This window comes from Bos mutus, chromosome 2 (genome assembly GCF_027580195.1).
Source record: "Bos mutus isolate GX-2022 chromosome 2, NWIPB_WYAK_1.1, whole genome shotgun sequence".
In the NCBI taxonomy this organism is placed as follows: Eukaryota; Metazoa; Chordata; class Mammalia; order Artiodactyla; family Bovidae; genus Bos; species Bos mutus.
In genome coordinates, this window is record NC_091618.1 from 83,344,037 (window position 1) to 83,361,500 (window position 17,464).

General features: G+C 38.1%; 1 protein-coding gene across 12 annotated transcripts in view; it reads right to left on the bottom strand.

The window, feature by feature from the left end:
- GTDC1 (glycosyltransferase like domain containing 1) overlaps nt 1–17,464 on the bottom strand; it is a 429,626-nt gene that overhangs the window by 302,850 nt on the left and 109,312 nt on the right. For 9 of the 12 annotated variants that reach the window (XM_070389962.1, XM_070389890.1, XM_070389949.1 and 6 more), the window contains one exon: nt 14,635–14,838. The exons of 2 other annotated variants lie outside the window; for them this stretch is intronic. In XM_070389962.1, the coding sequence (XP_070246063.1) occupies nt 14,635–14,813 (179 nt within the window). In that variant the 5' untranslated portion in view covers nt 14,814–14,838. Of the gene's footprint in view, nt 1–14,634; nt 14,839–17,464 lie in introns of those variants that run through there. One more of the 12 variants, XM_070389928.1, reaches the window with a different exon arrangement.

Below are 17,464 nucleotides of genomic sequence, written 5' to 3' on the forward strand. Positions count from 1 at the left end.
TGAAACATAAATTTTTTAAATTAAAGTATTAATTTCATGCCATCTCTTCTACTTACATTTTTAAAGAAAATAAAGGCTAGAGATTAATAACCTAAAAATGAAAATTTCAGAACAAATGAGTTACAAAAAAGAACAGCACAAATTCTAATTTCACAATTCCATCTTCAGTTTACAAAATATTCTTTGAACGTTATTATCTCACTTGATCCTCATAACAAACCCTGAAGATAAATGGACAAGTATTATTTTTTCTTTTCACTGTCTTGCAGATGAAGACACAGAAAGACAATGAATCTGCCCATCAACAGCTAAGTGGCTAAACTGTGTTTTGAATTCAGCTCCTCTGACTTCTAAGAGTCCAGGGTTCTCCCCAAGTCCCTCACAGCTACTACGTAATAATTCATCTAACAGGTACAAAGAGAAACTCAAAACCCATCAAACATTCCTAGGAATGCCCAAACACTGAAGGAATTCACATTGTGTGGCTAATATTTGTAAGTCAAGATTAGTCAATATCTAAGTGTCTCATCTGTGGTTTGGAGCTGCGAACAAATACCACATTAGTCAGCAAGACAAAATAAGTGAGAGAACAATTGCCGCTCCATGTCTATGAAAAAAGAAGTCATTCTTGGTTTGGTATGCTTAGCAGCTGGAAAAAAAAAAAAATGTACAACAAACTGAAAAGTAAAACAGAAATGAAAATGAATGCTGATGATTTCAAACTGAATATTCTGAATTGCAAATGTGGAAATACTGATTCAAATAGCACTATTTCATTAAACTCTATTAGAGGGAAAGCTTTAGGTGACTCACATAGATAAATTCGGAAAGAAGGGATTTCCCCATCACCCCCCACATTTTAAAATGTAAAACAAAAATACCAAACAAAACCAAGTTGTGATGTTACTTTAGAGATTTCCTACCATCTCTCTAAAACCTAAGACATACCAAGTCTGTAACTACTGATGCTCTTCTAAAGACTAAAAATCCGTAATAACTGAAGTACTAACTTTGTTTTTACTATGGTCATAACACAATGTAAATGTCATGAATTCTCCAAGTTTTGATATAATCAATATCTTAAGGGTTTATCATCAAAAATGGCAATAGGCATTAGAAATCCTAGAATATTACAGTTTTTTTAAACACTGATAATGCAAATTCCTTTGTTTCTGGGGCCAGAGCAAGCTGAAGGATGCAACAGCCAAAAAGAAAACCCTATTTATCAAAACTTCCTTTTTCAGTAATTCTAAGGGGCTGGTATTCACCACAACTCCTCTCAGATTTAGACATCTAATTAGAAACTGCATTTTTAATACTAGTTAATACATGTAAAGTATATGCATGTTGAACACATTAAAGAACAAAAGTTTTCTGGGAGCTTTTTCCATGGGAAAAAAAAATAAAGAAAACTCAACACTGTTCAAGTGGATCACTACCATCTGCCAGCATTTTATCTAAAATAAAACTGACTGAAAGAAGGCAAATATTAGGATCATGTTTCCACAAGACTGAATGCTTTTCAGGTACCTCAAATCTAAAACTGCCACTGTTTCTTCTTCTTGTGTCTATGTATATGTGTGTCTTCTTTTTTCTACTGCCAGTTCTAAATAACAAAATCAGACCAAAAAAGAAAAAAAAAAATGTATTACTTACATAAAATGAAAGTGTCAGTCACTCAATCGTGTCTGACTCTTTGCAACCCCATGAACTCCTCTGTCCATGGAATTCTCCAGTGGAGTGGGTTGCCATTTCCTCTACTCTTATGTTCAATACTCAAATTTCAGAGCACAATCTCAGTTTTTAACCTCTACTTCTCTTACTTGTCTTATATTTTCCAAAAAGTACTGCAAATAAAATATGAATGTCATTAAGTATTTTTAAATACTTGGAAAAAATAATAATACTGCTACTAAAATGATTACATAGTTCCCCTAATCATTTTTTATGAGCCCCTGAGTTAAACTCTTCATTTCCACCTGTTTCAAGAGTCAAGGATTCCCAAACCTTTGTGATAATGGCACTAGCTATTGCTTGAATTCCTGGCAACAATCTTCTTATAAAATGGTATAGAGAAGTATTTTTTCAATAAAAATGAATTGATGTTTCCTTGTTTTAAAATGTTTTAAAAATCCCCTTTGAGAAAACTGAAGACATTCAGCAATGTCACAAAATAAAAGCTAAGAATCACTACATCTGAATTAGAAACTCTACAATACAAACGGTACGCACACACACAGACATGCACCATATACTAATAATATATGCATTTAATATAATTGGACTTCATGAAAAAAGTTTTCATTTTATTTAAGGTTATGATGGAGTCAAAACAAAAACACCAATGACAAGAAAACTAGTTCACATTCTTAGCCACTTTCATTTTCTGAAAATCACCAAAACAGTTTGTATACAAATAAATATCTCAATACACAGAAAAACAGACTATTGGCTAAAAATCCCCTATATTTTCAGATCTACTATTGTAGTGAAAGATAGGTTACCACGTGTGCAGATTTCCTAGAAACATATTAGTATCTGACAGCTTTAGAAAGGCTGATTCAAGTGAACACTGTCCAAAGAGTACAGGAAAAAATAAAGAAGTAAAAGGAATAGAACTATATCCAAGAAATTCCATTCCTAAAGCATACTGCCTTATTCACCTTTTTATCATTTGTGTCTGGCCCACAGCGTGTGTTCTTCAAACAGACGCCTTGCCAATCCAGACCACTGAGGAAGACACTGGCTTTCCTAAACTGACTGCAAGTTGAGTGACAACCACAGCTTCACTCATTCATTTCTACTTTGGGATTCAGCATAGATACACTTAATACGTGACTTTTTCCTTTTTTTGAGGGGAGTGGGTGATAAGTTTGAGAGGTTAATACCAAGTAGTGAATTTCTCATTGATTATGTGTGTGTGTGTATGTAATATGGACACACACACACACATACATGTGTGTGTATATATATATATATGTTATAAATTTTATTAAGTGTTACATTAATTCTTTAAAGAAAAGTAAGTTTTGTTGCATTGAAGTACATGGAATAACTTAAAATGCTGCCAAAGTAAACCCACTGATTTCGGTTTAATGGGTAAATATGAATGATTTACAACTGCTGCTGCTGCTAAGTCGCTTCGGTCGTGTCCGACTCTGTGCGACCCCAGAGACGACAGCCCACCAGGCTCCCCCGTCCCTGGGATTCTCCAGGCAAGAACACTGGAGTGGGTTGCCATTTCCTTCTCCAGATTTACAACTAGCATAGCTATTTAAAAAATAATTATAATAAAGTAGTTTGTGCTCTCTGTGATTTTACCTAAATTAATTTGTATATAAAAAAATTTTTTTCATAGATAGGATAAGGGTAAATTTCAATTTAGTTCCTAGACAAATTTTAAAACTGGTGAAATGCAAATATAAATTTTATTCATACTATTTCCTTCACCTTTATCATCCCTACTATCATTATTCTCATTCAGAATCTACTTCTACTTTAGATGTTAAGAATCCAATAGCCATCTCTACCCTCCTAATTGTCCTGTACACAGTTTTCCTTACCTCACTCCCATGTTCGACTGCAGTACTCAATGTAATTTACCTGCAAAACAGGTAAATCACAGTGAGTGATTTACCTCTTCTTCAGATAGCAGCAGTGCAATTTCCTTTTGCTCTCTTGCACTCAGTTCAAAAGGTTTGGAGGAGGTCAACCCCATAGTGGCCATGTGAGTCTGGGTCTGGCCAATCATGACATTAAATGTTGTCACAGTAATAAATTCAAAGACCACACAATTTAAAAAAAAAAGTCCTTCCACTCAATCTGGGACTTTGGTTTCAACTGTCAAAAGAGAGGTACACTCCTTCAGATAGGGTAACTAAGCAGGTGAGAGGTAAGTTCAGCTCTGGGAAAGATCCATTTGGAGAGAGCCACACCAGAGGAAAGGAGAGTCAAGAAAACAAGAGGCCTGATGAATCACTGGATCCAGCTTTGCTTGGAGTCACTCTGGACTTTCAGTTACATGAGCCAATAAATTTTCCCTTATGTTTAAGTGATTCTGAATTGGAGTGTATTATATGCAACTAACAGGGTCCTGAGTAAGACAGCCTTCAAAGGATGGATGCATGCAAGCTAAGTCGCTTCAATCGTGTCTGGCTCTTTGTGACCCTTTGCGACTACAGCCTGCCTGGCTCCGTTGTCCATGGCACTCACCAGGCAAGAACACCGGAATGGGTTGCCTTGCCCTCCTCCAGGGGATACTCCTGACCTATAAATCCATCCCACGTCTCTTACATCTCCTGCATTAGCAGGTGGGTTCTTTACCACTACTGCCAGCTGGGAAGCCCCTTCAAGGGATACTCATAGCCTAAAGCAAAAGCTCTCTAAATTCTTAACCTTGAATTCAAGAATGCTCATGAACTAGATAAAATTTGCCTTATCCTCCCAATCTGATGTCCCACAATTCTTCCTAGCTCAGAACATGTTTATGTTAAACCAAGATTTTAGAGATTGATTGTTCTGTGTAAGGTCTATAGTAACATCTTCAGTATTTAGTGTACCTGTATTGTGTTCTATGCCCTGTAAAGACATACAGCTAATCCAAAGGTTAGCCACATTCTCTTTGAAAAAGCAAATATAATCATGAAATCCTGAGGCTGGAACAGAATATCCAAACAACTAATAAGTTATATCAGAACAACTTAAAAGATATAAACACTACTGGAAAGACTTATTGCTTAAGCCTCTTAATTCTAAAAATAAAAGTAAAATGTTCAAGAAGATATACAAGCAAGACAGAAAATAATTTCTGTATTAAATAAAGCAGTGGTTGATAACAAAGTTGAATGAGAGAATAAATTTGTCTTTGTCTTAGAATTCCTTAAATCTTAATCTTGATTTTAATGCCTTATTTATAATATCATAGAACTCAATGGAAGAAACTAAAATCTTTAATTACAGATGGAAAAAAATAAGACTTTAAGGTTAAAAAAATTACTTTTCAAGGTCAAACAATTAATTGATGGCAGAGTTGGGATTAGAACCCAGAAGTGCTGATTATCCTACAGTAGTGTATTATTTCTTTCCAACATGAGTGATTTATAGTCTTTTAATGAACACTTTCATGTATATGTACATGTAAATATATTTTATTTAAGATTATCTGAAGATGCATTCTTGGACAGAGTATAAACCAGAGACACAAACAGACAGGCCTAAATGGACCAGTTAAGTAACATAAATCTAGAAACAAGTCAGTATAAAGCAATGGTAACTAGTTGTACTTGTGACCAAAACAAAGAATGTCTGTCTGTCTTAAAAGAAGTTAAAAATTAAAAATGCTTAAATAATTGGGTGGCCAAGCTAAACACTTCTTTGGGCCAAATTCTAATCTCTCATTTATCTTATAGCTTCCACACCATAAATTAAAAGCCCACTCTTCATGGGTGGCCACTAACAAAATTAAAAAGCCTTAAATACAATAATGTGAAATTTTATAAAATATCTCATACATATTCTAGATTCTATAAACTTTCCTGAACTAAGAAACATTTCTTTTTTTCCAGAAACATTTTTATACAGGGGAAATTCCAGAAAATTATATTTTTTATTATCAAAATTTACATAATGAATGATGACTGATTTCATGGTATGATTAATACAGCCCATAAAAATAAGTGAGTAAGTGTATAAGGAATTCTTTAGTTTAATCCCATAATACTGAGGCCCTTAATACACAGGCCCTTAAATGTTTCTAAGCAGTTTCTGTGTAGGAGATGATATCCCTGGACACAGGATTCTAGTAGTGCTAAAGGCAGAGGAAAAAAAAAAAACAAATTAGCAAAGCCAATTGCAACTATACTTTGTTTGTATTTTCAAAACCTCAGATATGAAAGCATTCATTCAACCGTATTTACTCAACAGCTACTATCTGCTAAGAAGCATATTAAATACTGGGGATAAAAATGGTAAACAAGACAACTATGCCCCTTCTCATCATGGGACTTAAAGAAAAAATCAAACAAAGAAAATAATTACAAATCATATGCAATGTAATTGCAGAGTGGAGAGAAAAAAAGGATGCTGAAATAGAGACAGGGTGATCAGGCAAGGCCCCTCTGAGAAGGGGAAGGATGGAAAAGGTAAGTAAAGGTGTGGAGAGCAGGCATGAGTTAGTGTACCCAGCTACAGGACCGGCAAGGAGCAACAGGACGTGAGGCAGGAAAGAGTTACTGTTTCTGAATAAGAGGACAGGCCAGTGTCGTTACTACAGGAGATCAGTGAGTTGCCGGGGCTGAGAGATGAGGGTGCAGAGGCAAGCAGGGCCCTGTGAGTCCTGGGTGTGATCTGGACTCTCATATATGCAAGAGGAAGTCACTGATGGTTTTTAATTCGGGATTATTTAATACAAGCTCTTAGTATAGCAACTGGATATACAGGCACTAAACTGTCTTTCATCAACAGAGTTTACTAAATGCTTACTAAGTATCAGCACTGTGTGTCCCCATTTGTCAAACCTGCCTTTCCATCAGCAGTATCAGATTAGGCACTGGCTCTTTTTCTTTTTTTAAATAAAGGATACTTGCTTTACAATGTTGTGTTAGTTTCTGCTGTACAACAAAGTGAACCAGCTATATGTATACATATATCCCCTCCTTCTTGGACCTCATTTACCATCCATCCCTAACCAACCCCCCTAGGTCATCACAGAGCACCGAGCCGAGCTCCCTGTGCTATAAAGCAACTTCCCACCAGCTATCTATTTTCTGCATGGTAGTGTATATATGTCAATGCCACTTTCCCAATTTGTTCCACCCTCCTCTTTGCCCCACACCCCACCCCCATGTTTACATGTCCATAATAGGCATCTGTGTCTCTATCAGTTCAGTTCAGTTGCTCAGTCGTGTCCGACTCTTTGCGACCCCATGAACTGCAGCACGCCAGGTCTCTCTGTCCATCACCAACTCCCGGAGTCCACCCAAATCCATGTCCATCGAGTCAATGCATCCAACCATCTCATCCTCTGTCGTCCCCTTCTCCTGCCCTCAATCTTTCCCAGCATCAGGGTCTTTTCAAATGAGTCAGCTCTTCGCCTCAGGTGGCCAAAGTATTGGAGCTTCTGTTCAGCATCAGTCCTTCCAAAGAATATTCAGGACTGATTTCCTTTAGGATGGACTGGTTGGATCACCTTATAGTCCAAGGGACTCTCAAGAGTCTTCTCCAACACCACAGTTCAAAAGCATCAATTCTTCGGCACTCCGCTTTCTTCATAGTCCAACTCTCACATCCATACGTGACCACTGGAAAAACCATAGCCTTGACTAGATGTACCTTTGTTGGTAAAGTAATGTCTCTGCTTTTTAATATGCTGTCTAGGTTGGTCATAACTTTCCTTCTAAGGAGCAAGCGTCTTTTAATTTCATTGCTGCAATGACCATCTGCAGTGATTTTGGAGCCCAGAAAAATAGGTTCATCTGTACCACTTTTCTAGATTCCACATATACACATTAATATAAGTTCTTAATACATGCTGATGAAGGGGGTAAAATGGAAAAATGTTTAGAAAAGAGCCAAAAGAAAACCAGTCTGGGGGAAATTTTAGGCAAACCATCCTTCCCCCAGCCTTCTCTCAACTACTTATATTCAATCACAGAAATTTCTCCTAAAAAGGGAGTATTAAGTTGTGATGATCAGCATGAGACAGTAAGCAAGGAGAAACACAGGAAAGACTGTTTACAGGAAAAAAAATTTACTAAAATAGAGGATTATGCTCTTTAGAAAGAAAGGATAATGGAAGAGACATGCAGCACTTTTGTGAGCACAAGGCCTCATGCTTTCTGCCTGCAGTTATTCTTGTGGGCTGGCTGGTCAGGAGGCTAGCAGGTCCATCATGTGAAAGAACCACAAAGTATAAACTAAGGAAAGATGGGGAATAATTGGTCATTTACTAAACAGGACAATGTGTCCAAAGTCGGCTTGCTGTTCTTCAGTCACTCAGTTGTGTCCAACTCTTTGTGACCCCATGCACTGCAGCATGCCTGGCTTCCCTGTCTTTCACTATCTCCCAGAGTTTGTGCAAACTCATGTCCATTGAGTTGATGGCCAGCCATCCCATCTTCTGTCATCCCCTTCTCCAAGGAAGTCAGTGAGCATGAAAGCTCTCCTAAGAGAGGTGGCTTAAGAGAAGGGAAGGATGCCAGAACTCTGTGCTCACCTATAGAGCTCCTAACGCAAACATATTTCATTGACTAAGACCTTAATAAAGCAGAAACACCTTCTGCAATAAACAAATGTCAGGAGTGGAAGTACAATGAAAATAAGTAAAAACAACTAGATTAGAAGCACTCTAAGATTCGATTCACGGTTTCAATTGTTATATAAAAAATAAGCCTGTTACTTCTAAAAGCAAAATTATGAAGGTCCTTACTCTACAGCCAAAACATTTTTAAACAAGCATGATTTTTCATCCACTTAAGGATATTTAGGGAATTTTTTTTTTTTGCCTTTTCCATTTCCTTCATTAAAAATAATGATTTTCTCTCCTTTGTAAAAGTTTAATAAAACATCAAGTTTGTCTTTTAAAATACAGTTGTCAGATTTCAAAAGATTAAACATATGAAAGATTTACCCCACAGGTCTTTAAGGTAAGGGTCTGTTTAAAATAATATTGTACATAAAGATGCACTGTTACCTGGGGCTGTATAGAATCTTAAATGCAAATTTTATTTTATCTTTAAAATATGCTAGAAGGAGTATTAAAAACATGCATCTGAAGTTGCACTGTTGCGCTTAACTCTTTGGAAACAGTGGGTTCACAATGCATGCTACTAACTATACAAACACTTTTGAATTAGCAGTCAACGGTGAGAATAAACTACGAACTGCATAACAAGAAAACTTTTTTTTCCCCTGCTACTGGAATATTTTACTTCTTGACAGCACTGAAGAAGAAACACAGAGAAAAGCAGAAAAGATACAGTCTGGAAACTCTCCTTTAGGATGCATGTAATATGGTTAATTTCCAGTTGTGCAATGAAGGATATAATTTAAGTGTTAGTCGTTCATGTATGTGTGCATGGCTTTGAAAACGAGAGAGAGAGAAGCGGGAAACCAGAGAAAAATAGTGAAATAGAGACTGAATGGCCAGTTATTTGGTTTTCAGTATTACACTATTTTTGAAGTATTAGGTCAGTTATATTTTCAACATCAAGTCCAGATGGTTTTATACTGCCAATCAGAGGAAAGTTCACTGAAATGAAATTTTGTGAACAAAGCCCTAAGTGCCATACAAATACTAGAAAGCTGCTGTGTGTACTGCCTGGACACAAGAGCAGACAGGTAGGAAAAAAAAAGAAAGAGAGAGAGAATCCCACAGTTAGGCATTACAGGATATGAAAGCTGGCTGGCTGGGCAACAATGATGAGGAAAACTTTCGGCCAGTTCTCATAAAATGCAAGAGTCACATATGGGTCAGACTATGGGATGCTGTATCACACCTACTGTCATTATTATTTACACAGTGTCAGAACATCATCCAAACCCCAAGAAGTGCATGCAACTGATAATGATATAAGGACAGTGAGCTGGGCAGTACTGGAAGCTACCTCCCGCCATTTATAAACCAAGTGGAGAACTTCACAGTATAGCAGTTTGAGGACAATTTGGGAATGGCAGGTACTGAGCATCCCAAACCAGAATGTTATCTGTCTTCATGAGTCTATCCTATAATTTTAAAAAAGGAAAACCTCACGAGAGGAAAATTCAAATGATGAGCGACTTCTATGGCTAAAAGCTAGAGACGAGCTGCAAATGAGAAAATTCTCCTAACAGTTAATAAATACATTTGAAAAATTAGACAAAGTGGATAATTTCTTAGAAAAGCATAACTTGTTAACACCCTACTCAAAATGAAATGGAAAATCTGAATGGAATATCTTTAAAGATATTGTCACATCAACTAAAAAATCTCCCCATTAACAGACAGGGACTGGGTCCCTGTGCAGGTCGGTTTATACAGTGCTACCTTGCCTCTTTCAGACTTGTGTTACATGACATCAAGTGCTCAGTTTTGCAGGTTTTCTGTTTCTTATAGCCATACAAGTCCTAACTGGTACTGATTATCATTATGATTTTTCCTTTCTCTACTCCCAACCCTTGAACCTGGAAAGATTTTTCATCTCCATTTTATACATATATATATATATATATATTTTGTTGTTGTTGTTTAGTCACTGAGTCATATCCAACACTTTTGTGACCCCACGGGGCCCCTCTGTCAATGGGATTTCCCAGGCAAGAACACACTGGAGTGGGTTGCCATTTCTTTATACAGGGGATCTTCCCAACCCAGAGGTCAAACCCACATCTCCTGCTTGGCAGGTGAATTATTTACCACTGAGCCACAAGGGAAGCCCATATGTTTGTGTGTGTGTGTGTGTGTGTGTGTGTGCGCTTTCAATTTCACTATTTTTTGCTATTTTTATTTTTCCTTCCCAGTACTATGCCTAGATTCAAGTAAGAAGGGCCCTACCCTCGCTCGGCCATAAGCTTTAGAAAGTCCTGAGTGTCACAATTACAATAACAATAATGATAATAAATCTATTAAAGACGATGTGGCTTTGTCACTTTAGATGCAACCCACATTGTGACATGCAGTATGTTCACTATGACTCAGTTCTATTTTTTAGTATCCATGATAATTTCTTCTGTGATCCATGAATTATTTAGAATTATGCTTTTATTTCCTGACTTACAGGGTTTGGAGGAATCTTTGTTAATGATTTCTCTAGTGTTCGCACTTGGGCATGATTTCATCTGAGGGGCGATGGAGGGTTGCTTGGGGCATGCTGCCCACAGCTCCTTCTGCAGGCAAAGGGCTGTTGAGACCGACAGCAGGAAGCTGACCAGGGCGCACGCGGCAGGAGAAAGGAGGAGGGGAGTGGGTGGGGCACCGACAGCCCCCGCCCCACTGATCCCCCGGCAACTCTCTTCATTCATTTCCAGTGGGGAGTGGGTGGGGCACCGACAGCCCCGCCCCACTGATCCCCCGGCAACTCTCTTCATTCATTTCCAGTGCACTCTTCCGCTGCTCCGTTCTTAGAACCCCCTTTCTTGGTACAAAAGATAGCATCCAGTAACACTGTTTGTCACCTTACCTTTGGTCCCTTGTCTTGGAGAGGTTCCGATAAGAGGATATGGAAAGCTTCCTAATTCAGGTTAACTCTGCCCAACATTTCATTTCAAGAATGTAACATGTAACAACTCAGTTAACCTGTCCTCTTTATGAAAACTAAGCAACCACAGCTTCAAAGCTAGGTGATCACCCTAATTTCCACAACCCTCTACGGGTTCTCTCTCACTGTGCTCGCTATGAACTTAAAAGGAAATGTATTTCATTTTACAAAATGTATCCACATGCTTTAGACAGAGAGGGTTTTCAGAGAACTAAGGAGCTACAGCCTCGCAGCCCTTCATCAGACATTGCTGACAGCCCAGTGTTTTGTCCTCCAGCTGTCGCCTCCCAGTTGTAGAGATCATAACCGCAGTCAAACACAGGGAAGGGGAGATGGCTTTCCCTTTTTATAAAACGAAAAAAAAAAAAAAAAGAAAACTGAGTTGGAAGAAACCCCAGAAGTCATCTACTTAAATCAAAATTTGCCAGAATCCAGCACTAGCTTCAAAGCAAAGCCTGGACAATCTGCCAGAGAACGGGCTCATCACAACTGACTCAGGTCTGTCGAGCTTCACTCCCAAGTGCTGGGTACTTAGCCACCCCAAAGAAAACTGACTCTGTCAACAAGGAAGAAGGGCAGTTAAGTGGGCAATGATCAGTATCTGCTACAATACCTCAGACGGAATTAAAATATAATGGCAAGCATCAGAGAGTGAACAAAAAATGATTTTAAGTTAAGACTGATTCTTTCAGTTTAGTAAAGATACTTCTTTAGTAAAGAAGGAAAAAAGAATGAAATATCTTTGATGCCTACCCTAGGTATATTTTAAGAAAGTAGAAATGCTTGATCCTGGGACAAATGACTCATACATTTCAGAACATGAAATTGAGGCCCATCCTCAGAAACATTTTTCTGCATTCTGTGAAGTTTCCAGAAGGCAAAGCTTTAATATAACCTAATAATTACCAAACTACTCTTGAGAAAAATAAACCACGGAGCTTTTGTAATCTGTAATAAAAATTAAACAGCTCTAAATGTGAATCATGATGTATTCCTTTCGTCGTCAAGATAAAGCAAATCGAACTGATTAATTAGGCTGGAGAATTTATTCTTTTACTAATAAAATATTACCCAGATAACAAGCTTATAAAAACAATGACTACATGTACAGATGTTAAAAAAAAAGTAACCTGTGTACCTACATTCCAGGTCATTCTCATCAGATAAATTCCTACTAGTTAAGAGTAGTTTTTGCCTAGTATGCAATATTGGTGCTTACTCATTTTATCTTTATGAATTTTGGTGACTTCATTTGACCAATGTACAATTAGAGTAAGCAAACAGAAATCAAGACGATTTCATATTTTTAAAAGTCTCTAGAGAGATTAGATTTATCTGGTATAACAAAATGTAATTCTTGCACTTTAATCTAGAATTGAGTGAGCATATTTTTTTAACTTAGTATAAGTTTGCAAGCTGCTGCTATTTTTCTAAAAATGAAAAGGTTATTTGGTAAAGAGTAGATAAGTTAACCCTAGTCAAATATAACTGTAAGTTAGACTAGTGAGGTATATCTTTTAGTGAAGTCTGATTAGGTTAACAAGTACCATTAACTGCAGCTTAAATGGTTGAGCTTGAAAGACCACAGATACCGCTGATAGGACCTGGAGCTTATGGCTATACATTATCATATTCCAAAAACCTACCACCCAAATAAGACTGCTTCAAAAACCAATATGATGTTCATCCTCAAATGCTTCAGACCTCAAACAGTGGGAAAGCCATGCGCATAGAAGTGTTTGTCTGCATGCTATCCATACACATGTATTTGTGATATAATAATTCCATTCAGAAATACTGCATAATCAAAATGAAATCTAATAGCAGATAGAAAAATGGTTCATTTCAATGTTCAAATCACTGTACAAATGTATCATATCATTTGGTACATATGAATGTATTATATCAAATGGTAATGTTAAATGAAAATGTGCCATAAAGCCAACCTGATCACTTGACCTTAAGTAATATAATGCAAATGGTGCTGCAAAAACACAATTAAATGAGATGTGAAAGCAACTATAAACAGTCAGATCTTAACACAGCAATATGCTTGTCACTGCCCTTAAGATTTGTTATCGATACATGCACTGAAATTTCTAATACTACTAGTGAATCTACAATACTCACTTGGTGACACCAGAATATAAAACATTAAATTATGTAAGGAAAAATACACTTTAGATTAGAAAAATACAAAATTCTCAACATGCCCTCCAACAGTTTTTACCTTTAAATTCCAAGCAACATGGCTTGAGCGTTCACTGCTGTTTCATCCGACAATCTGAATTCTCAGAGGTGATGCATGGCTTTCATATACCAAATGGGCTGTTTTCTGAATCCCCCAAATTACTACTAAGCACAGCAACCTACATTTAAATCTCAAGCTGCTCTCTCCCTTGTCACTGCTCCACCCTACAAGCAGCAGCAGATGGATACGGCTGCTGAAGCCAAGGTGGGCACTGCAGCTTGCAATGTGCCCTCACTCTAACAACCTGTCTCGAACTCCATTCATTATCAGTCTGGCACTCCTCACTCCTGCCGACATCAATGCAGCCCTACACAGAAGGGTCCAGCGTGGTAAGAACATGGATATGTAAACCACAGTAGGATAATCATCTACTACTTAACCATCAGGAGACACACGGCAATAGGGATATTCCAGGGGGATTTCATTGTACTTGTTTCCTTAAAATGGAATCAGTAGTTCCCATTCAGCTTTTCTCATGAGACTTTCTAACAGGTCCCCATAGTTCCCACTGCCTGACGATGCAAAATTCAAAACTGAGATCTGTGTCCCCAGTCTGTGTCCCCAAATCTATTCATCCTTCCAGAGTAAGCAAAGGTGACCAACTCTATAAAACGACCTCCAATTTGTCACAGTCAAAATCAACTTCTCCCCTTTTCATACTCTTATAGCACTTGCATATCCATCTTTAACTGAATAGTCTATAAAAACCTGTAAGAGTTATATTCATCTTGGTCATATCCATCTTTCCAACCTGAGCTCCTAGTACAGAGCAGATACCCTAAAACAGCATACTCACTCAAAGAGGCATGAGAGGTTATGGAAGTTAAAAAAAAAAAAAACAAGTATGCACAAGATCAACTCTCATCTCAGGCCAAAAAAATGTCATCATACACCCACATGTGCATGTGGTAAAAGGACAAGACAAATAAGAAGAGGCATGTAGGGTCTAAATGAGGCCACATTCCTACCAGCCAGGTGTCCTCAGAATATCAGTGTACCCGGCTGCTTTGCTGTCTCTACAGGAATAGCTACTGTAGTCATACTGACCAATTACACAGTTGGAGGAAATCTCACAGAGGCCAACAGAGTAGCAGGCTCCTTAGAACAGGTGCATTTGAAATAGGCTGGAGACACAGCCTGGGTTTTAATTACCTGTAATGCTCACTGGTGGGAATATTCTGAGAGAAGTACAAAGCTGATGTCCTTGCTCTCCAGTGCCATTTCTTTGCAGGCAGGGTATAAAGGACAGAGTCTTCTAACTCTTCTTGAAGCAGATCCACCAGCTGTTTATGGGACCCACCATAGAATGCCTCAAGGATGAGAATACTCATTGGCCCTTTCAAACCTTCACAGATCCTAGATATTAAGAAAAAAAAAATTCAAACATACATATATGTATGTATAACTGTTTTAAAATAAATATGTTCAAATATTATATCCAGAAAGCAAATAAAATCATTTACAGACACATTTTTAAATAGGTTTATTCTTTTTTATTTTATGGTATCTTCCCCTCTTTTAACATTTATTTATTTTTGGCTGCATCAAATCTTAGTTGTGGCATGTGGGATCTTTCATTGAGGTATACAGGCTTCTCCCTCGTTGTGGCTCATGGGCTCAGGTGGCCTGCAGCATATGGGATTTTAGTTCCCCAAAATGGGATCAAACCCACGCCACCTGCACCAGAAGCTGGACTCCCAACCACTGAGCAACCAGGGAAGCCCCTGTTCCACTTTTTTTGTAAATATGTAACATGAGATTTGTATTTGGGAATCAATATTTTTATACCATTTATGTTCATAAGAGGAAAGAAAGATGGTTTATTTTTCTGATTTCTGTTTTCTTCATGTCCTAAGATTACTTCCAAACGACTCAGTTTCTTCTCCTATCCCAGGAAGTTTAAAGTCCCCTCCTACTGCGATGTCTCATTTCCTGGATGGAATGGCTGTGACCCTGACTCAGTAACCTCAGCACTACCTTGGACTACAGTTCTATCTGGACTTGGACAGTCACTGAACTCATGTCCTAACTAAGAATGCCACTACTAGAGTCCTTCATTTGTATGGCCCATTCCAGTTCAGGAATTCTCTGATTCTGGAACACTCATGTTAATCCATTTATCAATTCATCAGCTACCAGTGCCCCCAATGGATCCATATTTAGAAGAACACACACTCATACTCAAATATCAACTCTCTAGTGTTAAAAATCTTTAGGATACAATTTCTTGAGACACTTGGCCACTTCCTCACTATTATCAATATCCCACCCCCAAAGAAGATGCAAAAAATAAGGTAAAGGTACATGCTTATGAACACCAAAGTTTCTACAATCTTTCTTTAAACAACAAAAGCAATAGGTTAAGAGCAATAGGTAACACTGCTACTAAAGATGTGGTAAAATTTTCATCACAAAGAATTGGCTGTCAAGCAACTTTTTACTTTAATAATACGACTTTTGCTAATGTGCTCAGTGAAATAAAAATATATGTATGTATATAAAAACTTATATATGCATTTCAAATTACATGCTATTTCCTATAAGAAATAAACTAGAAATATCACTCAGTATGTAACAACTACATTGTTTAAAAAATATTCCACGTTTGAATTCTCTTTTATGACTTAAGTAAACACCATTCATTAAGCAGCATATTGCTTTCTGTAATAATGCTGCTGCACAAAATTATTAGTCCCCAAAACTCAATGATGATCCTAAGAAAACTGTGCTTTACCTTGCTCAGTCAAGGCAATGTCTGCTTAAATTGAATTTCAAAGCAGAAAGTCTCAAATGGTTCTCAAAGAAGTAACTGAAGTGAAAAATCATTTCTTGATATCTAAATCATCCAAAGAGCATTTTGGGGGAAGAATACAAACGTATTTCACTTATATGCAAAATAGGAAGCAGTGTTCCTCATGCGGGAAAGGCATGAAACCTTGGGTCAGGATGATACAGGTTCGAAGGTCAGCTCTGTCACATCCTAGCTGTATGATCTTGAACAAGTTACCTAACATTGCAGGACTTAGTCTCACCTTTTCTAAAATGAGGATAATAGTACTAACCTCAGAAATGTGTTGTGAGGATAAAATTGAAGCACCGTAGCTGACAAACAGTAATTAGGTACTTCCCAACCAGCACCCCACCTCCACCCCCAGCCTCTGCACCACAACCAATCCCCCCACCTCCCCAGGTATTAGGCTAAACCAATTGTGTGTGTGTGTGTGTGTGTGTGTGTGTGTGTGTTGGAGAAGGTGATGGCACCCCACTCTAGTACTCTTGCCTGGAAAATCCCATGGATGGAGGAGCCTGGTAGGCTGCAGTCCATGGGGTTGCTAAGAGTCAGGCAATACTGAGCAACTTCACTTTCACTTTTCACTTTCATGCATTGGAGAAGGAAATGGCAACCCACTCCAGTGTTCTTACCTGGAGAATCACAGGGACGGGTGGGCTGCCGTCTCTGGGGTCGCACAGAGTCGGACACGACTGAAGCGACTTAGCAGCAGCAGCAGCAGTGTGTGTGTGTGTGTGTGTGTGTGTGTTAGTTACTCAGTCATGTCCAGTTCTTTGCAACTCCATGGACTATATAGCCTACCAGGCTTCCCTGTCCATGGGATTCCCCAGGCCAAGAATACTGGAGTGGGTTCCAATCCCTTCTTCTGGTGACTTTCCTGACTCAGGGATCTAACTCGGGGTCTCTTGCATCCAGGCAGACTCTTTAGTCTGAGCCACCAGGGAACTTAAGGAGTAAAGATAGAATCCTCCAGCATTTTCAAATCAGTTCTTTTCAATCACAGGTCCCTATTCACCAAGGAAAGGAGAATAGGCAATTGAAAGGCAGTGGGTGTTAGATTCAGTGGATTAGATTTGATAGAGTACATGAAGAACTATGGACAGAGGTTTGTGACATTGTACAGGAGACAAAGATGAAGACCATTTTCAAGAAAAAGAAATGGAAAAAGGCAAAATGGTTGTCTGAGGAGGC